This window comes from Lycium ferocissimum, chromosome 2, assembly GCF_029784015.1.
Source record: "Lycium ferocissimum isolate CSIRO_LF1 chromosome 2, AGI_CSIRO_Lferr_CH_V1, whole genome shotgun sequence".
Taxonomy (NCBI): domain Eukaryota; kingdom Viridiplantae; phylum Streptophyta; class Magnoliopsida; order Solanales; family Solanaceae; genus Lycium; species Lycium ferocissimum.
In genome coordinates this window covers 71,737,240-71,752,939 of record NC_081343.1, presented here as the reverse complement: position 1 = coordinate 71,752,939, position 15,700 = coordinate 71,737,240, and the positions used below count along the sequence as shown (strand labels likewise).

General features: G+C 38.4%; 1 protein-coding gene across 6 annotated transcripts in view; it reads left to right on the top strand.

The window, feature by feature from the left end:
- LOC132047371 (transportin MOS14) overlaps positions 1-15,700 on the top strand; it is a 61,094-nt gene that overhangs the window by 29,659 nt on the left and 15,735 nt on the right. For 5 of the 6 annotated variants that reach the window (XM_059438418.1, XM_059438417.1, XM_059438416.1 and 2 more), the window contains 4 exons: positions 5,442-5,555; positions 5,784-5,863; positions 10,046-10,181; positions 10,705-10,854. In XM_059438418.1, coding sequence (XP_059294401.1) covers positions 5,442-5,555; positions 5,784-5,863; positions 10,046-10,181; positions 10,705-10,854 — 480 coding nt within the window. The remainder of the gene's footprint in view (positions 1-5,441; positions 5,556-5,783; positions 5,864-10,045; positions 10,182-10,704; positions 10,855-15,700) is intronic. The other variant, XM_059438420.1, reaches the window with a different exon arrangement.

Genomic DNA, 15,700 nt, shown 5'->3' with positions numbered 1-15,700 from the left:
TACCTTAGTCGCTCCAAAACTTGAATTAAAGACTTGAGCTTTGAAGAAGATTTCCAAAATCTTGAATTCTTGAACCTTGAGATGGGTTTTCTTGAAAACCCTAGTTTAGGAATGATGATTTCTTGTTTAGATTATTAGAGTATATGTTAAAATTGAGTTGGAATAATTAGAGTAGGCTTACCTTGGTGTTCTTGATGATGGAGGAGGGTAGGAGGTCGTTCTAGGGCTTGAAGGAATGAAAAATAATGATTTGAACCGATATGGACGAATATATACTTTGTTCGGAAAATTGAATTTTACGTCCAGCAAAATACTGGCCGTATTTTGAAAGACGGGCCGTATTTTGAAATATGGTCCGTATTCCATATGGACTACACTGCGTTTGTTCAGTAAAATGGTCATAACTCTTTGCACAGATGTCCGTTTGACCCCCATAATATACCGTTGGAAAGGTATTTCAAAGCTCTACAACTTTCATCAAGGAAGTTTTCCCAAATTCCAAATACGTTTTGAAATACGGGCCGTATTTAACGATGTAATCTCTAAGTGTCAAGTTCCAGAATGCTCAGAAATCTTTGGTACCAGTTTACGACTTGAAATGCGGGCCGTATACTGAAATACGGTCACTGTTCATGGGCGTAAACCACCATCTTACAACTGAAGAGGAAATTTCCAATTCCCACATTCTTTATCGGGTTTTCTAAGTCTGGGATCATGGTCGAAGCTTAGGTTAAAGGTACGGGGTGTTACAGACGTCTACAGTATTATTAGTAGTTGGTGTTCAAGACTTCAATGCTAGGCACATTTTGACCATAATCAGCTATAACAAAAGTGATTAAAAGCGTCGGCGATCGGCAATGGCGATGGATGGTTGGCAGCCATTGATAAAGCTTGCTTTCATTTTTTAGGATGTGGGTAATAAGGGATTATGGGTTGGATTTTGATTAATTTGGAAATAAGTCAATAGGATGATGACACGTGTCCATTAAAGTGGGGGGGCGGGAGGGTATATTTGGCCCCAAAGTATAACGGTAGGGGTATATTTGGACCCAAAGTATAACGGGGGGATATTTGGCCCTTTTCCGATAGTACAAGGGTATGTTTGGCCCTCTTCCGTTTTACTAATTCACAGCCCAAACATTTTTATAATCATAAATGTAAGCTATCCATCTATCTATACAAAAACCATCTATCTGTACAAAAAAAAGCTTTTTTTAATGTTGAATTGTGTGACCATCTACTCTAAAAGTTTAAGTTGTTAGAGAGCACACTTTTATTTACTTAGAGCTCATTTGGTTTAGCGTTTAAGTAGTTTTTAAGCACTAAGTGTTGCAAAGCACTTTTAAGTATGTTTGGTAAAAAGGTGCTGGTAAGCACTTTTCTATTAAAGTGATGGAAATGTCCTTAAAGCTGTTAATAGTACAATTGAGCTTCAAACTTCCATATTGTCTTCCACCCAGCATTTTGTTTCCTCCTCCTGCTAGACCTACGTAATACACCCGTATAGAAATGTGATATCGCTTACTACTCCATGCGATTCTAACTTCCAGTCATCTCCAACTGTGATATGCCTATATATCGTCTAAACATGCACTGGTTGTCATGATCATGTCAATTTGCTTAAGCACTATTCACATCTAGTTTATAGAATATGCCATTAAAGGTGATTATGTTTCACATACATTTGGTTATGGAAGCTCTGAGCAGGATGATGGATAGAGCTGTCTTGGGGGGATACCTAAAGGGTTTTGATGCAGCGGTTGGGGTGTCTCACCTATTGTTCGCGGATGATACCTTGATTTTTTGTGATGTTGTTGAGACCCAATTGGACTATTTAGGCCAAGTTCTCATTTGGTTTCAGGCGGTATCAGGACTTAAAATTAATTTGAGGAAGTGTGAGATTATCCCTGTTGGGGAGGTGAATAACATTGGGTCGCTTGCTCGTGTCTTGAATTGCAGGGTCGGAGCTCTGCCGACTACATACCTCGGAGTACCACTAGGTGCCTCGAACAAGGATCTTATGGTGTGGAATCCGGTTGTTCAGAGGGTTGAGAAGAGACTAGCAGGGTGGCAGAAAAGATATTTGTCCAAGGGTGGGAAGGAAGTGCTTATTAAGAGCACATTATCGAGTATTCCCACTTACTACTTGTCTTTATTTCTTGCTCCAACTTCGGTCACTAATAAGTTGGAAAAGATTCAAAGAGATTTCTTTGCGGATGGGACAAGGAAGTTTCACTTAGTGCGGGGGAACATTATCATATCTCCTAAAAAATGGGGAGGCCTAGGAGTTAAGGATTTAAAAGTCTTTAATAAAGTTTTATTGGGCAAATGGATGTGGAGGTTCGGGGTGGAGGTACAAGCTTTGTGGAGGGGGGTGATAGTTGACAAATATGAGATTATGAAAGGGAGCTGGAAAACTAGAGATACCGTTTTGCCTTTTGGTTGTGGTTTGTGGAGAAATATCATGAAGGGATGGGATAATTTTGTGAAAAATATCTCATTCAAGGTCGGAGATGGGAGGAGGGTATATTTTTGGGGACACAACCGGTGTGGGGACATATTATTGAAATATGATTTCCAGAGTTTGTGCAAAATGTCTTGCCAAAGAGATTTGACATTTTGGGATTTGAGATTTAGAAGGGATTTTCAAGATTGGGAAGTGGACGAGTTTCAAAGATTGATAGATTTTGCTTCATAGGCAAGTCAATTGAGTGGGTAATCCCGATGTGTGCTGGTGGGCTCGGGGAAATAATGGAGTGTTCTCGGTGAAATCTTTTTATGAGAAACTTTTGGTTAGGGAGGAAGTTGATTTCCCATGTAATGCAATATGGGTTCCAAATGTGCTGAGTAAGGTGTGTTTCTTCATTTGGCTAGCCACTAGAGGAGTGATTTTGACGGCGGAAAATCTTAGAAAGAGGAAGGTTGTTTGCGTCAGTTGGTGCTACATGTGCTAGCAGACGGGGGAGGACGTGGACCGTCTTCTTCTACATTGCAGGTTTACCATGATATTATGGTGGGACATGTTTGGGTGGTTCAACACTACTTGGGCTAAGCCAAGAACTGTGAAAGAGTTGATGGTCAGTTGGAAGAGCGAGAGGAGGAGGAGAAGACGAAGGGCTTGGAACGTGGTTCCTCTTGCATTGATGTGGGTAATTTGGAATGAGACAAACAAGAGAGCTTTTGAAGGAATAGAGTCAAGTTTTTCTCAGTTGAGGAGTAATCTCCGCTCCCATATTTTCTTTTGGTGTAATCAGAAAGTTCCTAGTTGTATAGTGGATTGGGTGGAGTTTGTAGAGAATCATATTTTGTAGATTCTTTATCTTTTGGTATATCCCTTGTATAAGGCCGTTGTTTTTGGCCATGTTTATGAATGAAAATACTTTTATTACTTGATCGAAAAAAAAAAAAAGTTTCACATACATTTGGTGGAATGGAAGATTATGTATGCGGCTCTTCCTAATATATCTCTTAACTAAGAAGAGACAAGTCGCTAGAATCTCTCCAGCAATATAAGTACCTACAATTACTCCAACTTTATTAGCATTACAAAATACATATTGATTGATTATATGCATTTTTGATTGACTTTTTGCAACAGTGTCAGGTTGGAGCTTAGATGTTTATCACGTCCAACTTGTTATATACTCCTTCCAGTTCAAAATAAGTGTCCACTTAGCTTTTAGCCCACCCTTTAAGAAAACACTAACTCCTAGAGAAAAAGAGGTAGTTTGACTAAACTATCCTTAATTAAATAGGTATTGGGATCCGGTCACTAGCACTTAATACGGGAAAATCTGGAAAAAATAAAGTTAATTCCTTCTTGATTTTGTAAGTGGACACTTATTTTGAACCAAAATAAAAAAAAGCTAAGTGGACACTTATTTTGAACCGGAGGGAGTACATAGTTAACTCGAGCTCCATTCAGAACTTTTGTTCTCCTCCTCGTGATATGTCTTATTGATATAATCTTGTGTTAAATCTTTTCGTACACAAAATGACAATGAATCTTGATATGTTGGGTTCACTCATGAAGTGCCAAATTAGAAGCAATATAGAGAGCATCACGATTATCACACTACTACTACTTAGCAGGTTTCTTAAGACCAATCTCATCTATCAACTGCATACCTACATTCACACGTGGATTATGACATAGCTCATTACTTGATTCAACACTAGATCAGGGGACTACCAGTACTTTTTACTTTTTTCTACTACACCAAATTATCTCCAACAAGACCTGAATCCTCTTATTCTCCAGTCAGCTTTAGATCCCCTCCAATCTTCATCTGGAACACGCAAGTGGTTTCTATAGAACAGACTGCGACAGATGCTCCTTCAAGTGACACAACATTTGGCCCAAAGTCTCCCAATGATTACTAGTTGGGGTAGACATGAATTTTCATACTACACAAGTAAGCAATGTCAGGTCATGTCCTGTAAGATGGTTTTAACTTCCCAGCTAATCTCCTGTGCATCTCAAGATCTTTTAACAATGAACTCCCTCTGTCATAACTTGTAAGCTGGTGGTCACTAGTGCACTGCAAGGCTTATCACCAGTTTTTTCTATTCCAACCAATAAATTCAGGTCATTATTCCTCTTAAATGAAAAGGTACATTTCTTGCGTCTTGTGATTTCAATTCCCAAAAGATACTTAACAAACCTTAATTCTGTTGTTTGAAGCTGATTTTGTGTTCAGTACCTTGTCATTGTTGGAATCACTTCAAAAACGTATTCATACTTTCTTTCATTTTATGAAACTAATACAGAGCACGCCAGGTGCGCGCAAGCTGGCCCGGACACCACCATCATACAACTAAATTAAATATATATTATTATCTTTTTGTAAGATATTTCTAACTAATTAGAGATAGAAATCTATACAATCATTATTTGCTTGAGATGCTACTACCCATGCTTTTTTCTCTCCTCTGCATCAGATCTTTCTCTATGCCAGGTTGCCAGCCATTAAATTACCCGACATTGAACAATCTTGTGATGTAATAGTAAGTGATTGAAGTCACTCCTTCCTTTGTACGCTCTTTTGTGATCACATTGCTTCCTCGAGATATCTCTAAGCAAATCATTCTTTGCATACTTTTGTTTTGTTGGAGTACATACCTGATTTTCCCGTAGTTTGTGATCATGTACTTGTATTTTCTGTAGAGACCTTTTTCTGTTTTCGAGGTCTTGCTGTTTTCAGCAATCCTCTTTAACTGTCTTGCATGAGTTGATTATAAAAGAGCTGGTAATTTGACATCAGTGTGTCATGCTTTCTGCGCTCTTCTTTGGCTTCACATGTGATTTGCATGCTCAAATCATGTTTTTTTTCTGTTAATGGTCACTTTACTGATTATGTTTTTGCCTATAGCTTATTTATGGGAATGATACAAACTTGATTATGCTAGGAAGTTCACTTTGTGATTTCTTTCTTTTTCAGATAGCTGAAGTTATTACCACGGAAGCCCAAGACATTGATTTCTCTTTTGTTATTCACTTGGTCACAATATTATCTAGTAGGCCACAAGATGATGCTAAGGGCTTCATGAGACTTGTATGTGTTATGTTACTAGATTTTTCTTATTTAGCTTATCCTTGTCACAAAAGGGGAACGCTAGATAGATGAAATTGTTAGGAAGAAAGAGAAGCATACTGAAAATTTTGTAAACAATGATTCTCGACTAACTATTTACTTCATTAGGTTTGAGTTATGACAATGTTTAGTACTTTCCTCCTTTCTTTAATTATGTTCCAATTTTTTTTTTTCCGTTTGCTGTTCCAGGTATATAAATCAGCTGCAGAGGTTGTTGCTTCCTATTCGAAGTGGATATCATCTTGTCAAACCAATGCCAGATCCTTGCTGTAAGAATTCTCTTTCCATATTCTTTCAAATGAAATAGAAACCGAAGATACAGTGCTGAAGCAGGCCATGTCTTATTAGTTTAGGCTTTGTTTTAGTTTCTGATGTATTTTTAAGCTGTAGGCGTTGGTTTCAAACCTTTTTGTACTGTTCTATTGCAAAGCTGTTTAAAACTAGTAGTCATGGTAATTTTGAAACTTCAGCTATAATTTTTGGTAGGGTTCTATAATGAGATCTTGTGGGTTCTAATTAGCTATTTGGAGATTGTACTTTTCTCTCGAAAAAAAATTGATGTTGACTGTTCTTTCTGGAGTTTTGCTTTATTCTGCTTTCCCTTCTTCATTTTTTTTTTTTTTTCACTCTGGGATTGTTTTCCAGACAAATCTGCAAAATGCACCAAGTCATTTGTACTAATTGACAAAGAACAAGATTTGTGTAGTATATATAAAGGTTTTCAACCCCTTGAAAAGCTCTTCAATTCCGTTTTTCCTGGTAGTCAACATCAATGTGCCACTCCTTATACTTCTCTTTTTTCTCCTAAATTTCCAGCTTTTTAAAAAGAAGTCTCTAGCTGTCCATGGCATCACCCATGGATTCTAAGCAGGTTCAACTAATGTCCCTTTTTTGGGGCTGAGTGCAATAATGGATGGTCCACATACTCCCTCAAACTTTCACACATTTATTTACATAGTAGCTTGGTACGACTCTTCCCAAGTGTTTGGTTCTCCAAATGCACTTCCTAGTACAAACTTATTAGAGATTCTAAGGCCTTAATGGAGGTTTGAACCTTAGGCCCTTAATTAGGATTTAAGCACTTATTTGATCTGAGTAGGTCTTATAGACTGTTTGGTCAAGCTTATTTTTCCTCAAAAGTGCTTATTTTTTCCTTATAAGTGCTTATTTTTAAAAAGTGAGGTGTTTGGCCAAGCTTTTGGGAGAAAATAAGTGCTTCTGGCGAGTAGCAAAAGCAATTTTTCGGAAGCTAAAAAAATAGCTTCTGCCCAAAAGCACTTTTTTTGAAAAAATACATTAAGCACTTTTGAGAAAAATACACTCAAAAGTGTTTTTAAATTAATTGGCAAACACTAACTTTTCGCCAAAAGTATTTTTTTGAAAAGCACTTTTGGGAAAAGCACTTCTCAAAATAAGCTGATTTTAGAAGCTTGGCCAAACAGGCCATTAGTCATTAAGATCTAGAACAAAGTCTTAATATCACTAAGAGTGTAATATTGTGTGGATAATTTTCACCACCACTCTATCCACAATCACACCACTAACCACCCCTTCCATTTTCAACCACCATCATTGCGCCAACCACCTCTGCCATACAACCACTACTGTCAGTCGCTACCACATCTACCATAACCATCATTATAGTTATACCCGATTGCCACCATCATTGCCATCACCTCCGCCACCACTATCAGCCACTACTACCACTACGGTCAATCCCTATTATCAACCACCTCGACAATCACAACTATCACCGCCGCTAACTACCACCAGCACATCGTCAATCATCACACGTTCTTCGGCCACCACCACCAAAACCGCCAAGTACTAACATCAACCAAGTCCGCCATCACGCTAGTCACTACAACACCAACCTCCTCCACCATCACAACTATCAACACCACAATTACTGGCCACTAACACCAACCACCACCACCGCCACCACTACAAACCATTTCCAGCATCACTGGAGAACATAAATGGTGCAATGGTACTATGCCTTTTGGAGTTATGGAAGGGAGATGGAGAACCAATGACACTATGCCTTTTGGGTGTGGTATATGGAGGAACATAATGAAGGGGTGAAAAGCTTTCAGTGATAACATGTCTGTTAAGGTTGGGAATAGTTAGTTTTTGGGGGCAAAAATGGTGCGGAGATGTGGTGCTAAAGGATGACTTCCCAGCATTGTATAGGGCCTCTTGCCAAAGGGATTTGTCTGTTCAGCAAGTTAGGGGGGCACTAGGGGATGGGTCCTTTGGGATTTCAGGTTCGGGAGGAATTTCCAGGATTGAGAGGTGATTGAGCTTCAGAGATTGCTAGCTTTACTTCACAAGCTATGCGAGCCAATTGATAGACCCGATGGTTTGAGTTGGGAGTTGAGAAGTAACAAACTTTTTTCTATCAAGTCATTCTATGAGAACCTTTTGGTTAGGGCGGAGGATAGTTTCCCATTTGATTCGGTCCGGATACCTAAGGTGCCTAGGAAGGTGTGTTTCTTCGCATGGTTGGCGGCTAGAGGGGTGATATTGACGGCGGAGAACCTTAAGAAAAGAAAGGTCATTTGTATAAGTTGGTGTTTCCTATGTAAGGAGGCAGGGGAGGACGTGGATCATATTTTGTTACATTGTAAACAAGCCATGAGGTTACAGTGGGATATCTTTAAATGGTTTGGTGTTTCTTGGGTTATGCCAAAATTCGTGAAGGAGTTGATGTTCAGTTGGAAGAGTGGATCTAGGAGAAGAAGTCACAAGGCTTGGAATGTTACTCCTCTTGCTTTTTTGTGGGTCATTTGGAAAGAGATAGATTAAGAGTGCATTTGAAAGGGTGGAGATGAGCTTTGCTTAATTGAGGAGTAGTCTCCGATCCCTTATTTTCTTTTGGTGCTCCCATGTAGTTCCTGTTTGTATAGAGGATTGGGTGTCGTTTGGAGTGAACCTTATTTTGTAGGTTTCTCCTTTTTTGGTATACCTCTTGTATACGGCCATTTATGGCCTTGTTAATATCAATGAAGTCTTTTACTTGATCAAAAAAATAAAAAATAAATAAGGTATCTAATTATGGTAGTGGATATGAGGATGCTCAGATGGATGTGTGAGCATACTAGGAGAGATATGATTAGAAACGAAGCTATACGGGACAAGTTCGGAGTGGCCTTTGTGGCGGACAGGATGTGAGAAACAAGACTCAGATGGTTCGGGATGTGAAGAGGAGGTGCGATGATGCGCTAGTTAGGAGGTATGAGAGCTTGGCGGTAGAAGCAGTTAGGAGAGGCAGAGGTAGGCCGAAGAAGAAATGGGGGAGGTGATTAGATAGAACATGGCATATCTTCCATTAACTTAGGACATGACCTTGGATAGGAAGATTTAGAGATCGAGAGTTAGGGTAGAAGGTTAGTAGGTAGTTGAGTATTATCGCACTTTGTGTGGGAGATGTTGAGGGCTTGCCTTAAACTTTACTTGATAAAAAAAAGGTAGGGGGCTAGCCTCCTCATCTCCTTTTCTTAGTTTTATTATTTATATCGCATAGTTACTTATTCTTCAGTGTGTATTACTATCTATTGATTCATTTGTTTTGTATTTTGATATTTTATTGTTATATATTCCTTGCAATCCTGCGTTGATTACATTTCTTTTGAGTCGAGGGTCTACGGGAAACAACCTCTCTACCCCACAAAGGTAGGGGTAAAGTTTGCGTACATCCTACCCTACCCAGACCCCACTTGTGAGATTACATTGGGTATGTTGTTGTGGTTTTATTAAGGTATCTAATTATATTTGTACATTTAATTAGAGAATATCCTAGAATATCATATACAATATTCAATTATTAGAACACCATTCTGAAACATAATGAATCTAGTGACATTTTACTACAAGACTACACTATTTTTTGTTTATTTTCAACAGAACTTACGGGTCAAATTCTTTAATGGAACAGCCCCTTCTTTCATTGTTATAACTGCTATGCAAAAAGATATTGTTGCTCTTATCAACTGATCAAGGGACATAAAATGAACGGAGTGAGTACTACGTAATTTGTCTTTACTGCGCTCCTACACTGCTAGAAGAAAGCTTCACCGAATGGGTTTGGGGCTTTGTCCCCACAGCATATGTCTAGCCTGCTCCCAAACTTCCTCTTCTGGAAAGTCCCGCCCCACTTCATTTGGTTAAAACTGATTCCCTACATCCTGTTTTTCACGACATGCTTTTTCTACAGTTGTTTGTGTAATACCATAAATTGCCCTTTTCTTGTACTCTTCCTCAGATGCTGTCCTCTCGACCCATTTCTTCTGCAAAGTTTTTCTTTCTATCTGTGATTTTGAAAACAAATTATTTTCCCAAAACAACCGCATACCGCTTTTTTTCCCTTGTTTTTGGGTGGAATTTGTTGTACCTTGTCCATGAGTATCTCCTGTTGATGTTATAGTGATGATCTTATATGTTATTATCAGATTATTTCTTGCAACGGGCATCTCAGAACCTTTATGTTCAGCTGCTTGTGCCAGTGCTTTGCTCAAGTTATGCGAAGATGCCACTGCCCCTATGTATGAGCATTCAAGTTTGGAGATCTTACTCTGGATTGGAGAGGTTTGTCCTATATAAACTATGTGGTGTCTCAAATTTTTTTTACCTGAAGGTCTTTGTTCAAGTTATTTTGTATTGCAGTATCATTCTCAGGTCAAAAACCAGTTTTAGTTATTAAGACAATGGTTTGAAATGACGGTCCTATATTATTGACTGGACGTCACGTACTTGTATATGTTCATAGTTTATTGAAATTTAATTAAAATTAAAATTGGAAAGAAAAAGAGCATAGATAGTTGATTTAGAGAGTGAGTGGAGTTGAAAATATAGCTATACATTTCAACTATCTTTTTCTTTGTCTTGATAGTTGGGTGATTGGAGGGGTATTTTAGGACAAAAAAGTTGATAAACATAACAAGTCAGTTGCACTGTCTTGTTTACCTTTTAAATTAGTATAGACATTCCTCTTGTTTATTTGATCAGTAGGTTTGGTTTATCGTTTATAGGAGTGATAATTAATGTGTAATTGTGTTGTTTCTCTTGTTCCTTGTGTTTGACATACTTTTCTTTGACATATTCTTCTTAGAGTTTGGATGAGAGGCATTTGCCTCTGGAGGATGAAGAAAAAGTAGTCAGCGCGATTAGTTTGATACTTGGTACCCTTCCTAACAAGGAGCTGAAGAATAATTTGTTAGCTAGGTTGGTCTCGCCTTGCTATGAAGCTATTGGCAAACTAGTAAGTTAATCTTCTTTCTTTTCTTGTATCTCTGTCATGTCATGAACTTACAACAGTACATAATTGTATTGTGGTTCTACAAAGAGTGTTGCGTCTCTCTTTTCCCCAGTACTGTTTTGAAGTTCTTTCAACATTTTGTATTAAATGTTTGAACTGCATCGCATAGTCTCCTTGTTGCAATACCACCTAAAGTTGGGTCTTATTGATGTGAGTGCTCTGTAAGGACCAATTATTAGCTTTAATTTTTTTTTTTTTTTATAAAATGAATTTTATATTATAAAGTGTAAGGGAAATAATCCCTGCATAAACAAAAAGCGTACAAAATCTTAAAATAACAAAGAAAAACACAATTCTACACAAAAAAGCACTCAATTTTTTGTGTAACTGGTATGTCATAGGTGCTTCTAACATTTGCGAAAATAAGTAAATAACATGAATGCGATCCGCTTATACCCAATTATGTTGTATTGGTTCAGTTTCATGCTTTTCGAATTGTCCACATTAGACCTTTGGTGCTGCGTCTCATGCTCTATGCTCTATTTCAGTATTTGTGTACCCTTTTCTTTTGAATTTTCACCCCATGAGCATTTCTTTCACACTGGCAAGCGCAAACCATTCAACTCATACATGTTCCATACTGTGACCTATAATCAATATTCAATTAGGCAGTGAAGTAGTAGATGATTAAAGTCTTCCCGTCTCCCCCTTTCACATGAAACGACAAATGATGTATATGTTCTTTCCCTCAGCTCTCCATTTTAAGTAGCTTCCCTAGCTAAATGAGGAAACAAACTTCTCTTTTGCGCTCTAGGGATTCACATTAAGGGGTGAGGAAAATCCATCGCTTCCCTTCTAAGGAGTCCATTTCCATGTATTTCTATAACCAGTGATTACAATCTTCTGCTTGTAGAGGAGTTGAAGCAAGCTATGAGGTTCTTCCATTTCAATATTGAAGATTTTTAGCAAGAAGAAAAGGCTTCTTGTATTTCTGAATAATTATACAACCCATAAGAATGGGTACTTATACATGAGTTCTAAGACTAAATAAGGAAAGACCTATCAATCTTAATCAATCAATTCCTAATCAATTACATTAATACAATATATTCCTAAAATTAAGCTATCAATCTTAATCATCAATATCAAATTAACATCTCAATCTTAATCATTAATACCAAATCAACACTCCCCCTCAAGTTGGTGCAAAGATGTCGCACATGCCCAACTTGCAAACCAGTGTATGAAAAGTCTGTTTGTTGAGGCCTTTGATAAACACATCAGCTAGTTGTTTTTCCGATGACAGATGGAACAAACTCAAGACACCACCAGTGACTTTTTCTTTGATGAAGTGTCGATCAATTTCAACATGCTTTGTTCGGTCATGCTGGACTGGATTTTGAGCTATACTGATTGCAGCCTTGTTGTCACAATACAAGGAAAGTTTCCTTTTGTCAGACAATCTCAATTCTTCCAGTATCTTTTGTAACCACAAAAGTTCACAAACACCCTGGGCCATAGCTTTATATTCTGCCTCCGCACTTGATCTAGCAACTACACTTTGCTTCTTGCTTCTCTAAGTGACCAAGTTTCCTCCTACGAGTGTACAGTAACCAGATGTAGACCTTCTGTCATCTAGAGATCCAACCCAATCTGCATATGTAAAGGCTTCTATTTGGAGGTGACCATGTTTAGAGTAAAGTAGACCTTTTCCTGGAGCAAACTTTAGATACCGCAAAATGTGAAAGACAGCTTGCATATGAGGATCTCGGGGATCATGCATAAACTGACTCAGCAGGCGATCGAATAGGCTATGTCAGTCTAGTGTGAGAGAGAGAAATGAGTCTTCCAACCAGCCTCTGATATCTCTCTCCAACTCGCTTTGTAGTTTGTGATTGCTTTCAATGGGTGATTCTGCTGGTTACTTTCCAACTCTGCTTTGTAGTTTGTGATTGCTTTCAATGGGTGATTCTGCTGGTTTGCAACCTATCATACCTATTTCTTTCAAGAGATCCAGAATATACTTTCTTTGAGAAATAAAGATTCCTCTTTTTGATCTAGCAACTTCAATTCCCAAGAAGTACTGCAATTTTCCTAGATACTTGATCTCAAATTCCTGTGCCAACAACTTCTTCAATCGGGTCATCTCCTCTTTGTCATCTCCTGTCATTACTATGTCATTAACATAAACTATGAGAAGAGTAAGTTTATCCTTTTGATGTCTTATAAAAAGGATGTGATCCGCATTGCTTTGTTGGTAACCAAAATGCCATCGTATCGTGAAAAGTGTTGGAAATTGACCGTTCAAATTTCTGGAGATCATTGCTTTATAGAATCTATCAAACCAAGCTCTAGGAGATTGCTTCAATCCGTACAAGGCTTTCTTCAGTACCAAAACCAGGAGGAATCTTCATGTACACCTCTTCAGTCCCAGTCAAGATTAGCTGCACAAGATAGAAGAATTCTAATAGTGTTCATTTTTGCAACAGGAGTAAATGTCTCTTGATAATCCACTCCATAAGTCTGAGTGAATCCTTTAGCCACCAATCTTGCTTTGAACCTTTCAATGGAACCATCAGCTTTATATTTTACAGTGAAGACCCATTTGCAACTAACCAACTTCTTGTCTGGTGGTGATGCGATAAGTTCCCAAGTCTCATTCTTTGATAAGGCCTTCATTTCTTCCATCATAGCTTGCTTCCATTTAGAATCTGCAAAAGCTTCCCTCCAATTCTAAGGAATAGACAGAGAAGAAATAGACAAGGCAAAGGCTCTATAGGAGGGCGACAAAGAATTATAGAAAACAAAGTTAGATAAAAGGTGTTTAGTGCACGATCCGACTCCTTTCCTGTGAGCAATAGGCAAATCTAACTCATTAGGAAGTATAGATAACTCACCAGAAGAAGAAGGTTCGGCTTCGGCAGGTTGCATGATGGCTTCTTCTGCTCTATTTCTCCTTGAGTAAGTTATCAAATCAGGCCTATCCAAATGCCCAACAGTCTCCCCCTAAATTCTTTCTCCAATTTCACTTTGCCTTGTGTGAGTTTTAACAATGGAACTAGGAAAAACCATCTCTTCTTCCTTATAATTCTCCCCCTGAAGAGGTAATGATGTAATACTGAAATAGGGCTCAGATTCCCGAAAGGTAACATCCATACTGACAAAGAATCTCCTAGAAGGAGGGTGATAACATTTGTACCCTTTCTGTGTTGGAGAATACCCAATAAAGACACATTTAAGAGCTCTAGGTTCAAGTTTCCCAGAGTTCCTAGCGTGAACAAAGCAAACACACCCAAATATCTTTGGACGAATAGTGTAGTCATTTTTACCCTTTAAAGCTTCTAAAGGACTCTGAAAATTAAGAGTTTTAAAGGCATTCTATTGATGAGGTAGGCAGTTACTAGAATGGCATCCCCCCAGTAAGGCTTCGCCAGATTCATGGTAAACAAAAGGGATCTTGCTACTTCTAACAAATGCCTATTTTTTCTGTCAGCAACCCCATTTTGTGCACTGGTATAAGGACAACTAGTTTGATGGTTTATCCCAAAAGACTCCAAGTAAGCTCCAAAAGTTTTATCCGTGTATTCTGTGCCATTGTCAGTTCGAAATATCTTTATCTTAGCCTCAACCGAGTACAAATCATCCTATGAAATGACCGAAAACGGAGGAAACTTCACTTTTGGCTTTTAACAGATATACCCATGTCATTCTAGTGCAACAATCGATAAAAGTAACAAACCATCGACTACCGTACAAAGAAAGTGTTTGAGTAGGACCCCGTATATCGAATGAATAGTCGAAAAGGGAATTGTGCTTTTATTGTCACTCGAGGATAAGAGTTTTTAGTGTGCTTGGCATATTCATATGCATCACAAGACAAAGATTCGAACTCGCTTCTAGAAAATAAACTAGGGTATAGCTTTTTTAAAGCAAAAAAAGATGGGTGCCGCAACCGTCTATGCCACTGTATTGTTTCTCAGTTGACATCCTTATTTCCTACAAAAAAGGCCTGACCAGAGTCTCGAGTTCCATCGATCAAATATAAGCCATCATGCAATCTACCACTGCCAATCTTCTTCCCTGTATGAAGATCTTGAAAAACACAATAATCAGGAAAGAATATGACATTATAGTTTAGTTCGTTGGTGATAGCACTAACAGATAATAGGTTAATAGGAAAATCAAGCACATGAAGAATGGATGATAAGGTAATATTAGGAGTACAAACGATTGAACTTGTTCCAGAGACGGGCTAGGGAGCCATTGGCTATTCTGACATAATCCCCTTTGGGACTAGGAGAGTAATTTTGAAGGCCTTTAGAAGAGCCTGTCATGTGTCTATTCGTACCAGAATCAATAATCCAATAATTAAGCTGAGCATTAAAAGCAATACCTGACTGCACATAATTGGGGCTAGCAACACTAGAAGAGTCAAGTTTTTTCAGAAAACGGCGAAGATGTTAAACTTCATCCTGAGACAGAGTCTCTCCAGAAGTAGTGTCACCCATATTATCTACCATTTTGTGTCACCACCCATAATTTTAACAGATAATAACCCAAATATAATTTAGAATCTGAAAAGAGCAACTTTAGAACCTGGATGGGAAGGGTCAGAATAGGCCTACGACCCGATATAGGGGAAAAAAATCCAGGAAAAAATCGCCGAAAAGTTGGCTGCCACGCCGGAATCCTAATTCCGGTGATCGGAAAAAAAAACTCAAGGGATAGGCTCGAATGTTCCAGCAACCCCAACGAGAAAAAACAATCCGTAAACGAACTGAACAGGAGGAGTTTTTTGTGCGGACAGCCACAAAGAGAGAAAAACTCGACCTCTTTGATAAAACACGGA